Source organism: Nematolebias whitei, chromosome 4 (genome assembly GCF_014905685.2).
Source record: "Nematolebias whitei isolate Nwh7 chromosome 4, NemWhi1, whole genome shotgun sequence".
Lineage (NCBI taxonomy): Eukaryota > Metazoa > Chordata > Actinopteri > Cyprinodontiformes > Rivulidae > Nematolebias > Nematolebias whitei.
The window spans coordinates 27975756-27992460 of NC_056501.1; the positions used below are offsets into that span (position 1 = coordinate 27975756).

Below are 16705 nucleotides of genomic sequence, written 5' to 3' on the forward strand. Positions count from 1 at the left end.
CACATCTAACCTCAAGTGTACAAAAACACAAACAGATTTCACCATGCCAATATTTATTAAACTAAAACAAAGCCAGCTAAAAAACAAAGTTTGAACAAGTATGGCTTGTTTAGAAGAGTTACCCAGTAAATGTCTCTTCTCTCTTAAAAGAACGCGGCAAGCACAACTTAGGTTTGTAAAGTTGCATCTAAATGAGCCCAAAGAGTTCTGGATCAGTGTCTTTTGGACAGATGAGACCAAAGCGTGGAGGTTTGGAAAGGTCTGGGGTGATGATTGTGGCTTATTTAGCAGACACAGGACCTCAGCACCTTGTAGGCATTAGGCACTCTCACAAATCACTTCAAGCCAGACCTGAGGCACCTTCTGACCTCTCTTGTGTGATTTGTGGAAAAACCAAGACTGCACAGGAAAGTTGAAGTCACCTCTAAACTTCCAAGCGAGGTGTTAGCATCATGATGGTTGACATATGAATGGGGAAGCTGGCTTCACTGGTCAGCGGAGTAGTGTGGTGATGATGGACAGTCAGAGCCACCAGCGGGCCACAGCATTCAGTATGTCCGACATGGATGAGGAGCTGTGGCGCTCTACATCAACACCACTTGGTTACACTCTATGCCTTTATCAGTTCTGTGATGGTGAATTCATTAATGAACGTGCACATCTTCAGGACTTGGGCATCTCGATTGATGATTGTTGAACAGTCAGACGCAGCCACTTAGCAGCTATACCACACAACTATTTTGTGCTTATTGAACTTTTCTGTAGATCAAGGGATTCTAGAGTCAATGCAAGAACATCTGTCTGACAGCTGATGCTTGGACCAAACTGGGGCAGGATTCAACAGAACAATGGTCCTAATCATAGCAGCAAACCTACAACTGGATGGTTGAAAAAGTATTAAAACAATCAAGGTGTTGCAATGGTGCAGTCTAAATCCACACCTCAATTCTGATTGAAATTCTGCGAGGGAACCTTAAGAGAGCTGTGCAGACACGAATATCTACAAAGCTCAATGAGCCAAAACGTTACTAAGAAGAGTGGGTGAAAGCGGCTGGTAAAACTCAGAGAGAAAACAACTACAGATAATTATTGCTGCCGAAGGTTGTTTCATTGGAAACATGGGGTGCTTCATTATCGTTTGAATCAGTAACAACATGGTGGATGTCACAATCTGTGCTTCTCTCTGTACTTTCCCACTGTTAGCCTCTGCTCCTCAGTCCTGCCACGCCCGCCTACACCTGCTCCCTGTTTCACCTGTCACAGTTGCAGCCACTTCACCTCACTACCCCCAGCCTGTTTAGTTTGTCAGTTTGTCAGTCCATTTTCAGTTGAACATTATTGACTTTCATGCCATTTTGGAGCTCTCTTATGCTTTCTAGTGTTTCTTACAAGTACCAATTCTCAAGTTTTGAAAGCTTTGCTGCCAGATCTGCCTTTTTGTTATGTTTTCCCAGTACATGAGTTTTATCCTTGGGTCAACCTGTTCACTGTGACAGTGGAATCTGTTTTGGTACACTTAATTATTTTAGAACCTAGTAAAAACCATATTATTTGATTAATGTCCTGATACATAAAATCATAGAATTGAAACGGGGTAGATTAATTTTTCTTAGTCTGTTGATTTCAACAGTCCATGTGTCAGGGTTTTGTTTTCCTGACCAGAGTCAAGTGTGCATCTCTGCTGCTGTCAGCTCTGAATGTCCTGCATCTGCTTTCTGTCTGGGACTTAATAAATATTTGCAGCATGGATCAAAGATAGTAATCTAGCTATTCTCGGGTCATTCTGGAGACACGGTCAGGGCATGAACTCAACATGTGTTTACCTTTCCTCATTGTGATTACAGTAAACATCAAATTTGTGCACCGCGAAGACTTAAAAAAAAAAAGAAAATATAAACTACTTAAGATAAAGACTTCCTAATCTAAAAAAATCAATGGAAGTTTGAGATGCAGACTGATCCAAATGTGGATGGCACATCTGGGAGATTCAAAGAGCTATTGTCAGTGCATCTGAACAAAACATGCCTTTATCCTCTCTTGTCCGAGCTGGGGAGGATTTCTGAGCCCCTACATCAGAGAGTTGGTGACGAGTTTTGTTTGGGATGATTGTGCTGAGGACAATGATCAGCCGTACCCAAACTGCTTCAATTCAGATGTTTTTACATCTAATTAAAGGAGATAAAAATAAATGTAGGCGATTATGAAAAATGTAAGAAAAATATATAGATATATGTGTAATATGTGTCTGTGCCAGCGTCCCACTTGTAGGTTATAGAGCAGGGACTCAGAAAAACAAAAACCCTCCTCACTTTCAAGAAGAGACAAGTCTGATCAAAGAACAGGAAGGATAAACTGGTTTATCATTACAAACTTTGCCAGTGGCTCTCAGCAGCTTTAAGACATTTTTTCTTATCTATAGTTGATTCTTCTTGAAGATTTAAAATGTAAACTTTATGCTGTATCACATCACAAACCCAGAGGCTGAAATAAAGCAACTTTTAGTGGAGTTTAACAGATTTCTAACATCTTTGGAGTCAATACAGAACTTATCACCATCAGACGTTTTAGAAATACCGTATTTTCCGCCGTACACATCACATCAGTCCAAATATGTCTAATAAAGTGGGAAAAAAACAAACAACATAAATAAGTTGCTTTGCTGTATGTCGCATCTGTTATGCGTCACTGCTGACCACCCGGAAATGTGGGCCGGTGTTGTGCCAAAAACCGATTGGCTGCCAAATGGCGGCCGCGGGAGCGTGCACGGGAAGACTTCAACAAGAATTTAACACGAATTTAACAAGATTATCACTTAAAAACAATTATTTGTTTGCTCGACATTATAGCAAAGGTGTTTCTCAGTTGAACTTTTCCTTAATAAATGCACTATATTAGTCAAATCAGCTGCATTTCAAAAATCAATTTGCGGAAGCATGCAGAGGGAGGACTCGCTGTGCATTTTGTCAAAATTTAACAAGATTAACACCTAAAAACAATCATTTGTTTGCTCGACTTTATAATAAAGGTGTGTCTCAGTTTAACGTTTCCTTCATAAATAATGGTCACATCAGCTGCATTTCATCTGGGCAGCAAAATGCAGCTGATCTGACGTTTGTTCCAGGAGTTCTGGAGCGAGACGAAGGTGGCTTGGTATGTCAAGCCAAGTGTCTCATTAATAGCCACTTTTACCTATTAATGAGACACTTGGCTTGCCATATCGCTCAAGGGCCCTCTAGTGGCTGGAAATGGTGGTGTTCAATATTTTTCATGTCAGAATGAATGAAATCGTCAAATCTCAGCCAAAACCTGGATTATAAATATGGAGGAAAAAAAAAACATATATTAGTCACTTCAGTGTATAAGTCGCAGGACTTGCAAATTTATGCAAAAAGGTGCGACTTATACGGCAAAAAATACAGTACTTTAAATCCCTTTTAATCTTTGGTTTGTTAGTAGAAAGGGCCAAATGTAAAGTTTCCATTTTACGATAGAAAATCAAACGTGTCTTAAAACAGTAATTCAGATCTGTTGAAGCAACACTAAGTCTACTTTGGACAAAATTTAGAAGAAGAGAAGAAAATCCAGACAATGTAAGCCTCCTGCTGCCCTTGGGTCTAAATGACCCAGGATGCCTCAGTCAGAACACTGAGACCTCGTGGGTCATTTTGACCCCAGGGCAGCAGGAGCATCTTGTTTATGGAACATGCTGGCACACCATGTAACATCTTCTGTCCTTGCTTATGACACGTTTGCTTAAATAAGAAAGATAATGTTTTATTATACAGTATTTAACCAAGATGCTTTTTTTTTTCTTGCAGGAGAGAAAATGTACAAGGAGGCGGATTAGCTAAAACACAGCGACCTACCATCTGCTGAGCTCTCACTTTATTTAAAGCCTGAGAGAAGAACCCAAACAAACCCTTTAAAGGTTTTTCTCCAGGAGACAGAAGTCATCAGAAAGGGAAGTTTTTGGTCTAGGATGTGGATAATTCATCGCTCAAAGTGCTCATATGTTTCAGACTTCATCAAAATTGAAAACAAAACAAAAAACGTTTCCACTGTGTTTTCATAGAAAACTGACGAAATACACAGGAGAGAAATGAGCTGTCTTGTTTTAAGAAACTGCATATTCCTTTTCTGTATGATAAACAAATGCTGAGGAAAGCAGCTTTAACTAAAAGTTTTTGAGGGCTGAATACGAAGCAGACTGGACTGACCTTTTCACAGTGATTTTTTTTTTGCACATGCACCTTAACAGGAGGAAGTTGCCATTTACATTGTTTCCCTTCATGCCGCCGTATAGACTTTTAATCTTTCAGATAAAGACCAGAGCCCTCTCTTAGAAAAAAAAAAAAAGTAATCTGCAGGCCGCAGACCGAGAAGCAAACAAAAACATGTTCTGGTGACCAAAATAGAACCGGAGAACGAGCAAAATCTGGGAAGGCGAAAAAAAAAAGGAGCAATAAAAAGATGCAAACAGGGAACGCTGGAGAGTTTCCCTTCCCTCCGTGCCAGTTTTTTTTAACAGAGCACAACAAACTTGAGTAATTTCTGTGGCTGCTTTCCATGGGAACACATCCAAAAGACACTGGAGCTGACCCTCCTGGGAGGACCGGATAAGCTGCGTTTAATACTTACTGAAGAAGAATGTTAAAGTAAAGTCCTCTTGTCAAACTCAGGAACAAAGTTTGCGAGGAATACTCCTGAACGAGAGGACGGGACTGCAAGCGGCGACCTGGACTTTTCGCAGCGTTTTCTTTTACTGTGTTCGCCGCATTCATTAAGGATTCAAAGGAACACGAGACTGACGTATCGTATTCTGGGTGGCGATGGAGAGAGGACACATGTCCATCAGGAGGGGAGTGAGCTGGAGTCCAGGAGAACTGAGAAAACCTCTGAAGCTAAAGGAAGACATGCACGGCTCCGAGTCGGACGGAAACACATCATGGGAGAGGAGGGGAGTCAACGAAAAGCACATGAGCCGGAAAACAAGTAAGTGTTTGTTTATGTTGCACTTTCTCTTAATACCTGGGCTACAAAAGCTGCAGCGAGAAAGTACCAGTCTTCCTTTGGGACACAGAACCACAGATGTGTCATTTCCAGAGGTTTTACTGCTGCTTTTGTTGCCATAGTGTGGCTTGGACGTAGCAGCTTCAGAAAATCTTGCTCAGATGTGGAGAAAACAGGCAGTCCAGGCTTGCGATGTGACACATTGAAGAGCTGCATGAAACATCTGCTGCTGTGTCTTGGAAGCTCAAGCTGCTCTGAGCAGCAGTGGAAATGCAATCACTTACGACTGCTAAAGGGCTGTCTTCATTTCCTCAAAACGCTGATAATTACAGCTTAACATGCGGGAAAAGGCTACTTGGAAACTTTGCTTCACAGCTGTCAACTTCTCCTGCTCGGTCCACTTCACACATTCATTTAAAGAAATAAACATAGAGTTGGCACTTCATAATAAGATTTTTTTTTTTTAAATAAAAATCATAAAACATTGCGAGATCTTGTGCAAATGTATTATCACTTGACGTATGTGTTGGGGATGACTCTCAGTTAATACCACATCAAACTTTAGCCCAGTTTTGGAATATTGGAGTTGCAGCCAATTTTGTGTTTTTTAAGGTTGCTTAGCTGTGGAAGCCATCTTGAATCAAACTGACTAATTAATTAATTTATCGCTTTCTGGGAGTTTCATAAAAATCTGTCAAGTCTTTCAGATACAATGGCAGGTCAAGAATCACATGTTAAAATAGAAATAGTATCAAATGAAAACTATTTAATTTTAACAGTTAGTTTAAGGAAAATAGATCAATTTGTCCTCCAGTAGTCTAAGCTTAAGGCAGCATAACAAGCCAACCCTAATGATAGAATTCATCAAAAAGGAAAGTTTTAATCCCAGTCTTAAAACTGGACAATGTGTCAGCCTCACGGACAGAAACTGGAAGTTGGTTCTACAAGAGAGGAGCTTGATAACTGAAAGATCTTCCTCCCATTCTGCTTTTGGAAACTCCAGGAACCACAAGTAAGCCTGTAGTCTGAGAGCAAAGTGCTCTGTTAGGAAAATATGGAACAATAAGATCTGTAATATAAGATGGAGCTAGGTTGTTGAGAGCTTTGTAGGTTGAAGTAAGAGTTTGAATTCAATTCTGGATTTGACAGGGAGCCAATGGAGAGAAGCTAAAACTGGAGAGATATGATCAGCCGATCAAAGCAGATGGCCGCTTGTCCTGAGTCTGGTTCTGCTAAAGGTTTCTTCCTCATGAGGGAGTTTTTCCTTTCCACTGTCATCTTCATGCTTGCTCAAAATGAGAGTTCTGCAATGGAGTTAAATTTAAAGCAGTCTGCTTCTCAATTCAATTCAATTTAGTTTATTTATATAGCACCAAGTCACAACAGAAGTCGTCTCAGGGCACTGAACAGAAACATTCATATATATATTAAAATAATTGAACATTATTTATCTGAGGAGCAGACTGCTTTGAGTTTAACTTCATGGCAGACTCTCATCTTGAGCAAACATGAAGGCGACAGTGGAAAGGAAAAACTCCCTCATGAGGAAGAAACCTTTAGCAGAACCAGACTCAGGACAAGCAGCCATCTGCTTTGACCGGCTGGGTTAGAGAGGAACAGATACACAATGGCAGGTCAAGAATCACATTAAGATAGAAATAGTATCAAATGAAAACTATTCAATTTTAACAATTCATTTAAGAAAATGAGGTCAATTTGTCCTCCAGTGGTCTAATAGTGAGACTTCCGCCGAGTAGCAAACGCTGGTTATTCGTAGCTCCATAGTTTGAAATGTGGCACCTCTGACTCACACCACAGTCAAAAGCATTCCTCCTCAGATAAATAGTAACATATTTTTATATTCATGAATGTTTCTGTTCAGTGTCCTGAGATGACTTCTGTTGTGGCTTGGCACTATAGAAATAAACTGAATTGAATTTCAAGAGTGACTTTGCTAACAGACACACAAAAAGCACAACAACACAGACATGGGTAAAAACATTATTGCCTGCCTTTCATCTTCCGGTGCGGGCGATAATAACACAACTTCCTCTGTTCGACACTGTATTCAAAGTGAATAATGGGGCATTGTGTAATAGAAAATTCACGGCCATCAAAAACTTCCTAATCTTGATCTGTGTGGTACCAACTCCCTTCCTATCAATCATCACTGACTAATTAGTTTCCTCAGATCATTAAAAAGAACACGAAATGCCTCGATAAAAGCCACTTTTCCCCCCATGTTCAGTAGTTTCCTGCTGCACTGCAAACTGTGAGCTAAAGGCTCACCTAAAACCAACAGAGCCGCGTTTCCACCTCTGCACCGCTGCTCTTTCATTGGTCCAACCACAACAACAGAGAGGTTAGGTCACACTCGTGCGGGTTTCAGATCCCAGGACCTCTGGTAATCCCCATCTTTCCATACCGTTTCACACATCACCCACAGGGGCCTGCCTTGTCACCTCCCTCCCCCTCCTCCCAGCCATCAACCAGGAGAAAGATAACATCCGACAGGGTAATCTGACCTTTGATACACAACTGCAGGGTCAACACCCACCCCCGATTTAAATTTTGCTGCTGTCAGGGGGAGTTTTCCTGGCCGCTCTCATCCACGCAGGGATGAAGGGGAAGGAGGGACAGAGGTTAGGAAGATGAAGTAGAGAAAGTTGGAGAAAAGGAGGGGTGTATGATTGAGGCTTTTAAATCAGGTCAGGGAATTCCTGCAGATTGGAGCTCAGGGCCAGAAAGGTTCCTCCATAAAAGGGCAAAAACTCCGAATGAGCTCAGTGAGAGCACAAACAGCATATGGCCACTGATGTTGGGAGGGCAGCAGGGGTCAGGTGGAGCTCCAGAGTCTCTGTGCTTTAATCCATGTAAGCACAAAGCCCAAGTATCTCTGGGTTGCACTTCAAAGGTTGCAACAAGGGGTCAGACTCTTCGCCTGCCGTCGCAGGACATGACAGAGATGCTGCTCAATACTTCCCATCGACCGAACACTTCTCCAGAACTGTCAAAACAAAGTCCCGTCTGCGTGCAGCCTCAACATAAAACGCTGTGTCAACAAACAGCGCCGGGCCTTTTGTCCTCGTGGGCGTCTCGGTTTTAATATTTAGTGAAAAGCATGTGGAGGAGGTAGTGGTGCACATAGAGGGGAAAAATACAAATTTAAAAAAGTCCTGAAGGCTGAGTGACAGCCTCCAGCTACAGAACCCCCTCCCTCTCCATCCGCCTGCCTGCCTGACTGTCTGTGCGCAGAAAAAAGAAATCTGATCCCCTGTCTCGCTCCAGAAAAGAGTGGGTGTGAAGCTATCAGGCGCAGTTAAAACTGAAAATGCTCGTGGAGGTACAGCAACACAGCGGAGCGCTGAGGTTTTACATGAAAAAGGTAAGGAATCATAGGAGCTAGGGGCAAACCTTTAGGAGAACTTGTGAGGATGATTCACATTCGCTCTGTTTTGTAAAAGTTAACATGTCGGCATCTCTGCTTTGTATTTGTGTCACAAAATCCTTTTTTTTTTACATAAACACCAATTATTAAATTATGGAGATTATGTGTCAAACTAAACTAACTTTCCTTACTTTAGATTGTTTTCAATGAGTAATCCCAGTCAAGAACAATACAAATAACTATCACCAGCTTTAAAAATGAACAGGAAAGCCTAATAACACGTGAGAAAGTTTGCACTCATCAAACTTTCTCACGTTGCTGGTTGCTGATGAGTTTTGCACCTGTATGTCACCTGATAACCCTCACAAGGTTTGTAGTGAGGACAATTCATTTGAAGTCTTACAGATCTGGCATATTTAGCCAGCGTGAAATAAAAACATAAATAGAAGATAAAGATAAAATCAAGTGGCGTTCTCACGACTGACAAAATCAATAAAAGCTTTTAATTACCAGTATTCAGTATAAATTTTGAGTGACAGCCAGGATAGATTCTTTTAATGCAGCTGCGTGAAAAAAAATGTATACAATTAAAATTGCTTGTAACCATGTTAAATCACCACAGCTGTCTAACTCAGTTGATGCCGTTTTCAGGTTGAGTGTTTTATCCTCATCAGTACTGATGAATTTCAGTGCAGAAATAAGCAATACACTCTGTGAGGACACAGAGTGTATTTTTATATTTGTGAATGTACTTATTTACTATCCAAATCAGACAGATAGTTTATTTTATATATAAAGACACAAGCTATTAGGCTGGGGTTAACAAAAATAGTCCAGGGCTTCTGAAGGGGGAAAGCTATAAACTATTAACCCACCTGCTGTCCTTGGGTTCAAATGATCCCTGGGGTCGTTAAAAACATATTAACAATAACTCACAAGAGAGAAACCAACTGCTGAGGGCAACAACAACAAAAAAAGCGCAAATGTATAATATTCCTGATTGGGGAGGGATGATCATGTACGGTAATCTTTTGCATTTGTATCCCAAAAATAAATACATTAATTAAAAATCACACAAAGAATCCAGTTCACAAGTGATGATTTATGTGTGTTGTTGTGATTGGCACTCAATTAGGTCAAATAATGAAGCTGTCACAATGCATTGTCTATGCCAGCTGTCTGAGAGAAGTCATGGAAATATCTCCCACCAGACACAAGATCATGAATCAGATGAATGATCTACCAGATGTTTCACCATGGCAACCTTTTCGTCTTTGCAATGCTCACCAAAGAGTCTTTGATTTCACTGCTATATTTTGTGAAGAAAGAGAAAAAAGGCCTTCGTTCAGCCCTCATTTTCCTCTCATGAGCTTTGAAGCATGATGCAGTCACTATGTTTAGGAAAGGAGCTCTTGATTCTATACTGTGTTTATAGACAGAGTTCACAGAAGTCATTTTGGATGCTTGTAAAAGGGGTCTATTAAGGTTTCAAGCTCCAGTATTGCACAAATTAGCTACAGAGAGAAACCAAAGGCATGCTGGAAGTGCAGGCGGGGAGTTTTCTCAGCCGGGGAGGAATGCTCAGGGAGGGACGACTGCAGATGGCAGAGGAAATAGTTCCACTGCCTGGAAGTGAGCTCTTAAACTAAAAAAACAAACTAAGTTTGAACATAAGAGAACAATCAAGAAAACTATTGAACTTGTGTTGGACAAGTCACATTACTAGAAGAAACTGGCCTAGATATTTTCTTTAACTTTACTGTACAAACTGTATCTTTGTATTAGGATGTTTGGGATGTTTGTCAGCCTACGCCTATTAGCTCACTGTCCACAACTCCAGACTGCTGAGTCAAATGTCCACAAAGACTTATTTTTCCCTTTACCATGGCAAGCTACAATCAAAACCATGTGGTTCCACAGAAGTTATGTGGGTTTTAAAGAAAATATTTAAACCTGTTTGTTAAAAATACAGCCTTCTTGCCACTTTCTATCCACATATAAATACAATTTGGGAAAATTTATTAAAATCTTGAGAGCATTGTTTTTGAGTAATATTGCATTGCCACCTTTAGCCTTCCTTACAATTACTCAGACATCTGTATTTAACTAAAGATTCAACATTTTCATTCAATGAACCTTCATATCGCCTTTCTTTCTGTTTGTATCTCCTAAGGTCTGACCAGGAGTGCCAGTTTATCAGAGAAGGAGCTGAGGGAGGCACGCCTGAAGAGTCAAATCATCGCTGCTCAGCTTACCACCCACCCGTCCAACTCCAGCTCTACCTCCAGGGGTGTCCAACTCTTTAACCGCCGTAAGCAGAGAGTGAATGCCTTCACGCTTGAAAGTTGTGAACGGGGGTCAGAGGTGGACAAAACGGAGAATGTGAAAAACAACAACTCGTCTGACAAACAAACATGGGCAGAGAGGAGCATTGAAGAAAAGGATAAGGACCTTAATTTGAAAAATACAAAACCACTCGTCTTGTCGCCTATGAACTCTGTAGGTGTTATCATGGATGAGCCAAGTAAGGATTTTAATAAAGAACACATTGACAACAACGTTATCCAGGAGAGACATTTCCTTCCTGTTAAAGAGGAAGAAGAAGACGAAGAGGCAAAAGACGAGATCCAAGATGTTCTAAAGGACAACGAGATGTCTTTCAAAAGGGACAACACTGACACAGTTCAGATGACACATGTAGAAAGGGAGACAGAGACAATTGAGGGCCACACAGAACCAGTTTCCAGTACAAAACTTCCCAATGGTTGTCACAGCACTTCTGGACCTGAAAGGACCTCCATGCCCCAATCGAAGCAGGCAACTGCCATCGTCAACAGAACTGCCAGGCCTTTCTTCTCACCCCCAACAGTGCTCTCTTCAGAGGCAGTCAATCCTGTGATGGACATACCACCTCCTCCATCTTACTCCACACCTCCTCTCCCTTCTTCAGCTGTCCAGCCTGTCACATTCTCACCGCTGCCTCCACCTCCGTCTTATCCAATGCCTCCTCTGCCAGCCTTCACAAATCAACCCCCACAGACCTTCTACTCAAGTCCCTCTCTGATGTCTCCTGTCATGTCCCCTTCCTCTCCTCTACCATCCCATTTCCCTGTTTCTCAGTACCCACCCGTCCTCCAGTGTGGCCCTCCCACTGCCCAAAAGCTCTCCACTTTTGTTCCCCAGCACACGGAGGAGAGGAAGATGATAACACAAATCAAAACAGGAATACTCGAAGAAGGGGCTGCCAGAAGAACAACAAAGAAGTCAATGTTTACATTTAAAGAGAAGCCAGTGATAGCTCCCAACCCTGAGCTGCTCTCTCTGGTGCAAGGGGCAGATGAAAGAAAGAAACATGGACACGTATCTGTTCCTGAGCCAGCATCTGAAGATGAGTTAATGGCTCTGGGAGCAGAAGCCTCCAACTTCCTGGCCAAAGAAGCAAGCACAACAGAGGGAACAAAAGCACCAGAGTGGGCCTCTTGTCTCAAGAGCTCAAAGACCCGACCGAGGATGGAGCACCATCCAGAGCAAACCCTCACCAATGTGTCGGGAAAAGGGGTTGAGCTGTTTGCAAAACGACAGTCCAGGATGGAGAAATATGTTGTCAAGGATCAGAATGTGGGACAAATTAGGTCTCCCTCTCCTGCAATGTCACTACCACCATCTTGGGTTTATCCATCAAACATGCCAGGACGAGTTAAAGCCATTGCCAAGAACTCTGACATGAGTGCTCAGCTTTCTCAGAATCTGAAAGCCCAACAAGCAGTCAAGCAAAAACAAAGGCCAAAAGCTGCATCACCAGAACCAGTTCCTGAGCCGCCTCCTTTGGAAAATGGCTGCTCTAAGATTGAGATGGACCTTTCAAGGCATCGGCCTTATCAGCTTAACTCTTCCCTCTTCACCTTTAATCCGGTCAAGGACCCAATCAGTACCCTCCCCAGAGGAGCACCGCAGGCCAAGAACCAATTTACCACCAGCACTTTTCCCAAACAGACTTCTCTTACCAACAATGCCCCTTCCCGCTTCCAAAGCATGTCTCCTCAGCTGCCTCTCAGCCCCACAAGAGTACCAGAGTATCCATCAAATCTAGGTTCTGGACATCCAGGGATCAGTTCTCCTGTGCCTGCCTTTTCTTCTGAGCGAGTCTCCTCTTCTCGATTGGGAGTTCAGGCACCAAGGCCAACGTTTTCTGCCAAGAAGGCAGGAATTACACCACAGGTGTGGAGACCCTCTCTGTACCACTTTTAGAAAATGTGTTCATGTCAGAGACTGAATATTATGCAGAGATTAACCATGTCTACAAAATTTAAGCAAATTTTAGTGGGGCTAAAGTGTACTGTAATTTCTTTAAACCTGTGAGTTCTTGTGCCTTTAAAAACATATTTTAAGGTTTATGAGGTAAGCATTATAATCTTAACATATAAAATATTGGAAAAATTGGATGAATTACACATTGAGTCATTTTAGCTCAATCTGAATTTTTCTGCATCTTAAAAGATAATCTAAGTAAATGCAAACTAATTTATTTCTGAATACATGATACAAATGCACTTTTCTCGCGACAAAAGATCTATACAGCAGTAACTAACTTTAGAGGATTAAAACTGTTTTAGAGTCATCAAAGTAAGTAGTTTCCATTCCCAAAGCACTTAGGATCTGAGCACTCAAAAATGTAAATTTTTGGAACATATAAAACGTAAAAACAATCTAACAGTGTTTTTCCCCCCACTGGGCACCATTAAGATGCTGCATCATAAAGCACTTTAACAGATGGTCTTGCATCTGTTTTATGATCTATGATTTGAAAGTCTGTGCTGTTTGCTTGGCACGAAAGTTGCAGCAAGGAAACTCTTTTATGCCTTTATGTCTTCTGGTACTTTACTCTGTTTTTCAACATCCTTTATGCCTAAATATATGGTGTATACTTAGATTATGTTCACTTTAAAGTCTGCAGACAGCATCAGATGCTTCATAAACTGATGCATATGTTGTAACTTAAAGCAATAATTCAATCTTTACCCTGTGCTGTTTGAGACTGCAGTATTTGTGCCTTTTTCCATAAACTTTGATTCGCTGCACTTTCTCGCTGTTACCGTCTCCTATAAAATATTTTTTTCTGTGTGTGAGTGAGTCTTTCCTTCTGATTAAATCTTTATGCTAACACTCTGAAGTGGCCTTTTCTATTTTCTTCACGTTTCCTGGTTTCACTGGCGTCTCTCAGACAATATTTTCACTATAAAGCTTTGTGTTGTTAAACTTTCCTGTCTCCTTTGCTGTCACTGGGAACATTTAAAATATGCTTATAAATTATATGCTTCTATCAAAAACAAAGATGACCTACAAACAGGAGCCAAGTCTATTTTGGATTATAATATGTTATTATCGCCATCAGTGAAAGGCGGAGAATGATGTCTGCATTTATATGTGTGTGTATGTGGGTGCAATGGTGTGGCACTGCCAGATCCACACAATTTGTCCCTTACCAGCAGATGGGTTTTCATGAAACTCAGAAAGAAGCCATTAGATATCCAAGCACATAATTAAGTTTTAGTGTCAACCCAATTCAGTATTCAATATTTACAAATATCGAGCTACAGAAATTGTGTGGTAGTAGCTACAATAAGAGTAATCCCAACACATACTCTGAGCACTAACAAATCAAGATACGTCTTTGCTTAAAACTTGGGCAAAAACAGTTGAAGTCAACCCTGTCCGTCTGGTCTGTTTGTTAGCAAAATATCTCATGAACCACTCACATTTTCTCAATGAAACTCTATGAAAGTTTCCATTGAAGCTCTACAACTAATTAACTTTTGGAGTGAATCTAATTCAAGATATCCTTATTCATGCCTCGGAGACATTTCCTCTTTCATCCAAAAGATTTTAGTCTTTTGGATGAAAAGTTTCAACAAAAAGAAACTGTCCAGAGGACCTGATTTACCTTTGGTGGATTTTTCTACCTGGATTATTGAGCATGAATAAGGATGTTTTGAACCACTTTGGTCACGACTGCCTCAAAACGAGTCGGCAGGGGAGAGGGGGAACTCCAGAAACCACCTGAGCACCATCAAACTGGTTGACCCACTATATGAAGATGCTATTTATAAGACTGAGTTTGTTGTGGTTCCTCGGACTGATGACATTTTTTGGATGAAAGATGAAATGCTGCAACAAAAAGAAACTGTCCATAGGATCTAATAACTTTGTTGGACTAATTCAAGATAGATGTCACGACCAATCAGCCGAAGGAAACACAAAAAATGGTGAAAACTCAGCCACTTTTTACAAATACTGAGCTAAAATTCGGCGAGATAGTAGATGAGAGTCATTCCCAAGAAAAACTTTAATATTATCTTATAATATTGTGTGCAATCGTGTAAATTTATTCTCAAGATTTTACCAAAATTACAATAACGCTGCCATTTTCCAAGACATGATTTTTTAGTTTAAAACTGTCAGGAAGGGCAATTATCAAAATGCATTCTTTAAAGTAATGTTAGACTTTTAATTTTTTATGTTTTAAAAGAATCAATACTGTTTTCTAGCACTTATTATGCAGTACTTTCAGAAGAATATTAGCTTTTACGTGGTCAAGCTAAAACTTGGAACTTGGTCTTGTTGGCTTTGGGTAACTCAAAAAATAAAGATAAATGTTGTAACCCTTGACCTGAGCTTAGTTTTTTGCAACAAAGGTCTGAACTTGTGATGTATAACCCATTAATCTAACAAAACCCAAACAGATATTTGCACTTCAGCTTGAATTACTGCACACTCCCTACAAAATATTATCCTAAGCAAAGATAGAGTAGGTTCCTAATTGGTTTGGACATAAGATGGAATGCAGGCTTTGCTCGGGTCGAGTATCTTCATATCCCTGCAAAGGTTAACCACCTCAGGAGGACCAGATGACAGTAACCTGAGAGAGACACTAAAGACTGGGCATACATGTGTGACTTGGCTTACTGAAGAAACATGCACAGAGGGAATGAACATCAAGAGAAACAAATGAACAAACAAATCTAATTTTATTTAAACAGATTGCAAAATGTGAGAGAAAAATATATTGTAATGATCAAACCAAAACGTTAGAATTTATTTTTAAATGTGTAATATAGATATTTTTTCATGTTTGTGAAATTGCTATGCTACAATTTCTTGCTTTAAAATTATATCAGCTGATTTTTTTGTGCGTGTTTCCAACCTTTTAAAACAAAGTTATGCTTTCTTCCAACACAGGAGTCCTCCACAGAAGATATCACTGGTGGAATACCCACACCAACTAGTACACCAACCCTCACAAGACGATTCAGCAGCCCCGATGGGCCAGTCGCAAGAATTTGGACCTCCAGCTCTCAAACCAACCAACACTCCACCACTACCAGTGGCTCCATTAGATCTGTCACTTCTCCTGTCACCTCTTTGGGTAATACAGGATGCCGTTCTTTAATGACCAATCAGAATATACAGTGTTCTTCTAGTACCTCCATTTCTACATCAAGACCCTCCCAAACACCTACATCTCCATGTTCTCCTCCTTGGGGATCAAGATGTCATTCACCAGCAGTCATTCAGTCCACCAAGTCTCCAACTGTGAGCCAGAATAACAAGACCTCCACAGTTGCCTCTTTTTCCACATCCAGACCCTCCTTGACACCTAAAATGACTTCTCCACTCTCTCCTTGGGGATCAAGAAGTCAGTCACCAGTGTCAAGTCAGAATACCCAGTTTTCTACAGGCTTTTCTGTTCCTGTGTCAAGACCTTCTCAAACTCCCCCATGGGGATCAAGAAGTCAATCACCAGCTGTGTCTCAGAATACCCAGATTTTCACAGTGAGACCTTCTCAGACCCCTCCATGGGAATCTAGATGTCAATCACCACTGATAAATCAGAATGCCCAATTCTCCACTGACATCACTTCTACATCCCGACTTACACGAGTATCAACATCCCCATCTCCTGCCTGTCCTCCATGGGGCTCACGTTCCCAGTCCCCTGCACTCTTTCAGAGCAATCTGTTGTTTCAACCCATGGTTCCTCTCCACACATCTTCCACCACCTCTCCTCCTCCTCGACCAAAAGACAGCCGTTGCATGTCCCCAGACAACAATAATATGGACTCCAAAGTCAACCATCGCCTCTTAGCAAAGAATATTATAAATGCAGCCAAGCGTAAAAACAGCCCCTCGCCTGGTGGACTGAGTGGTCACAGCCTCCCCATCTCACCTGTGGGTAACGCCCACCACGACGGGCAGAAATCACCCATCAACTACTTCCAGTCACAGTCGTTGGGGGCACAGTCCCCCACT

The 16705-nt window shown here is 41.2% G+C and overlaps 1 protein-coding gene across 1 annotated transcript; it reads left to right on the top strand.

The window, feature by feature from the left end:
* The first annotated feature begins 3834 nt into the window (after positions 1 to 3834).
* LOC119408536 (synaptopodin) lies at positions 3835 to 12722 on the top strand. The gene is made up of 2 exons (XM_037675374.1): positions 3835 to 4992; positions 10572 to 12722. The coding sequence occupies exons 1-2, from the start codon at positions 4830 to 4832 to the stop codon at positions 12644 to 12646; spliced, it is 2238 nt and encodes a 745-aa protein (XP_037531302.1). The 5' UTR covers positions 3835 to 4829; the 3' UTR covers positions 12647 to 12722.
* The last annotated feature ends 3983 nt before the right edge of the window (positions 12723 to 16705 follow it).

Bases quoted from the DNA above. Each gene is read 5' to 3' on its own strand.
- LOC119408536 (XM_037675374.1), top strand. From the start codon at position 4,830: ATGGAGAGAGGACACATGTCCATCAGGAGGGGAGTGAGCTGGAGTCCA. The intron at 4,993-10,571 runs GTAAGTGTTTGT...GTATCTCCTAAG, and splicing joins GCACATGAGCCGGAAAACAA to GTCTGACCAGGAGTGCCAGT.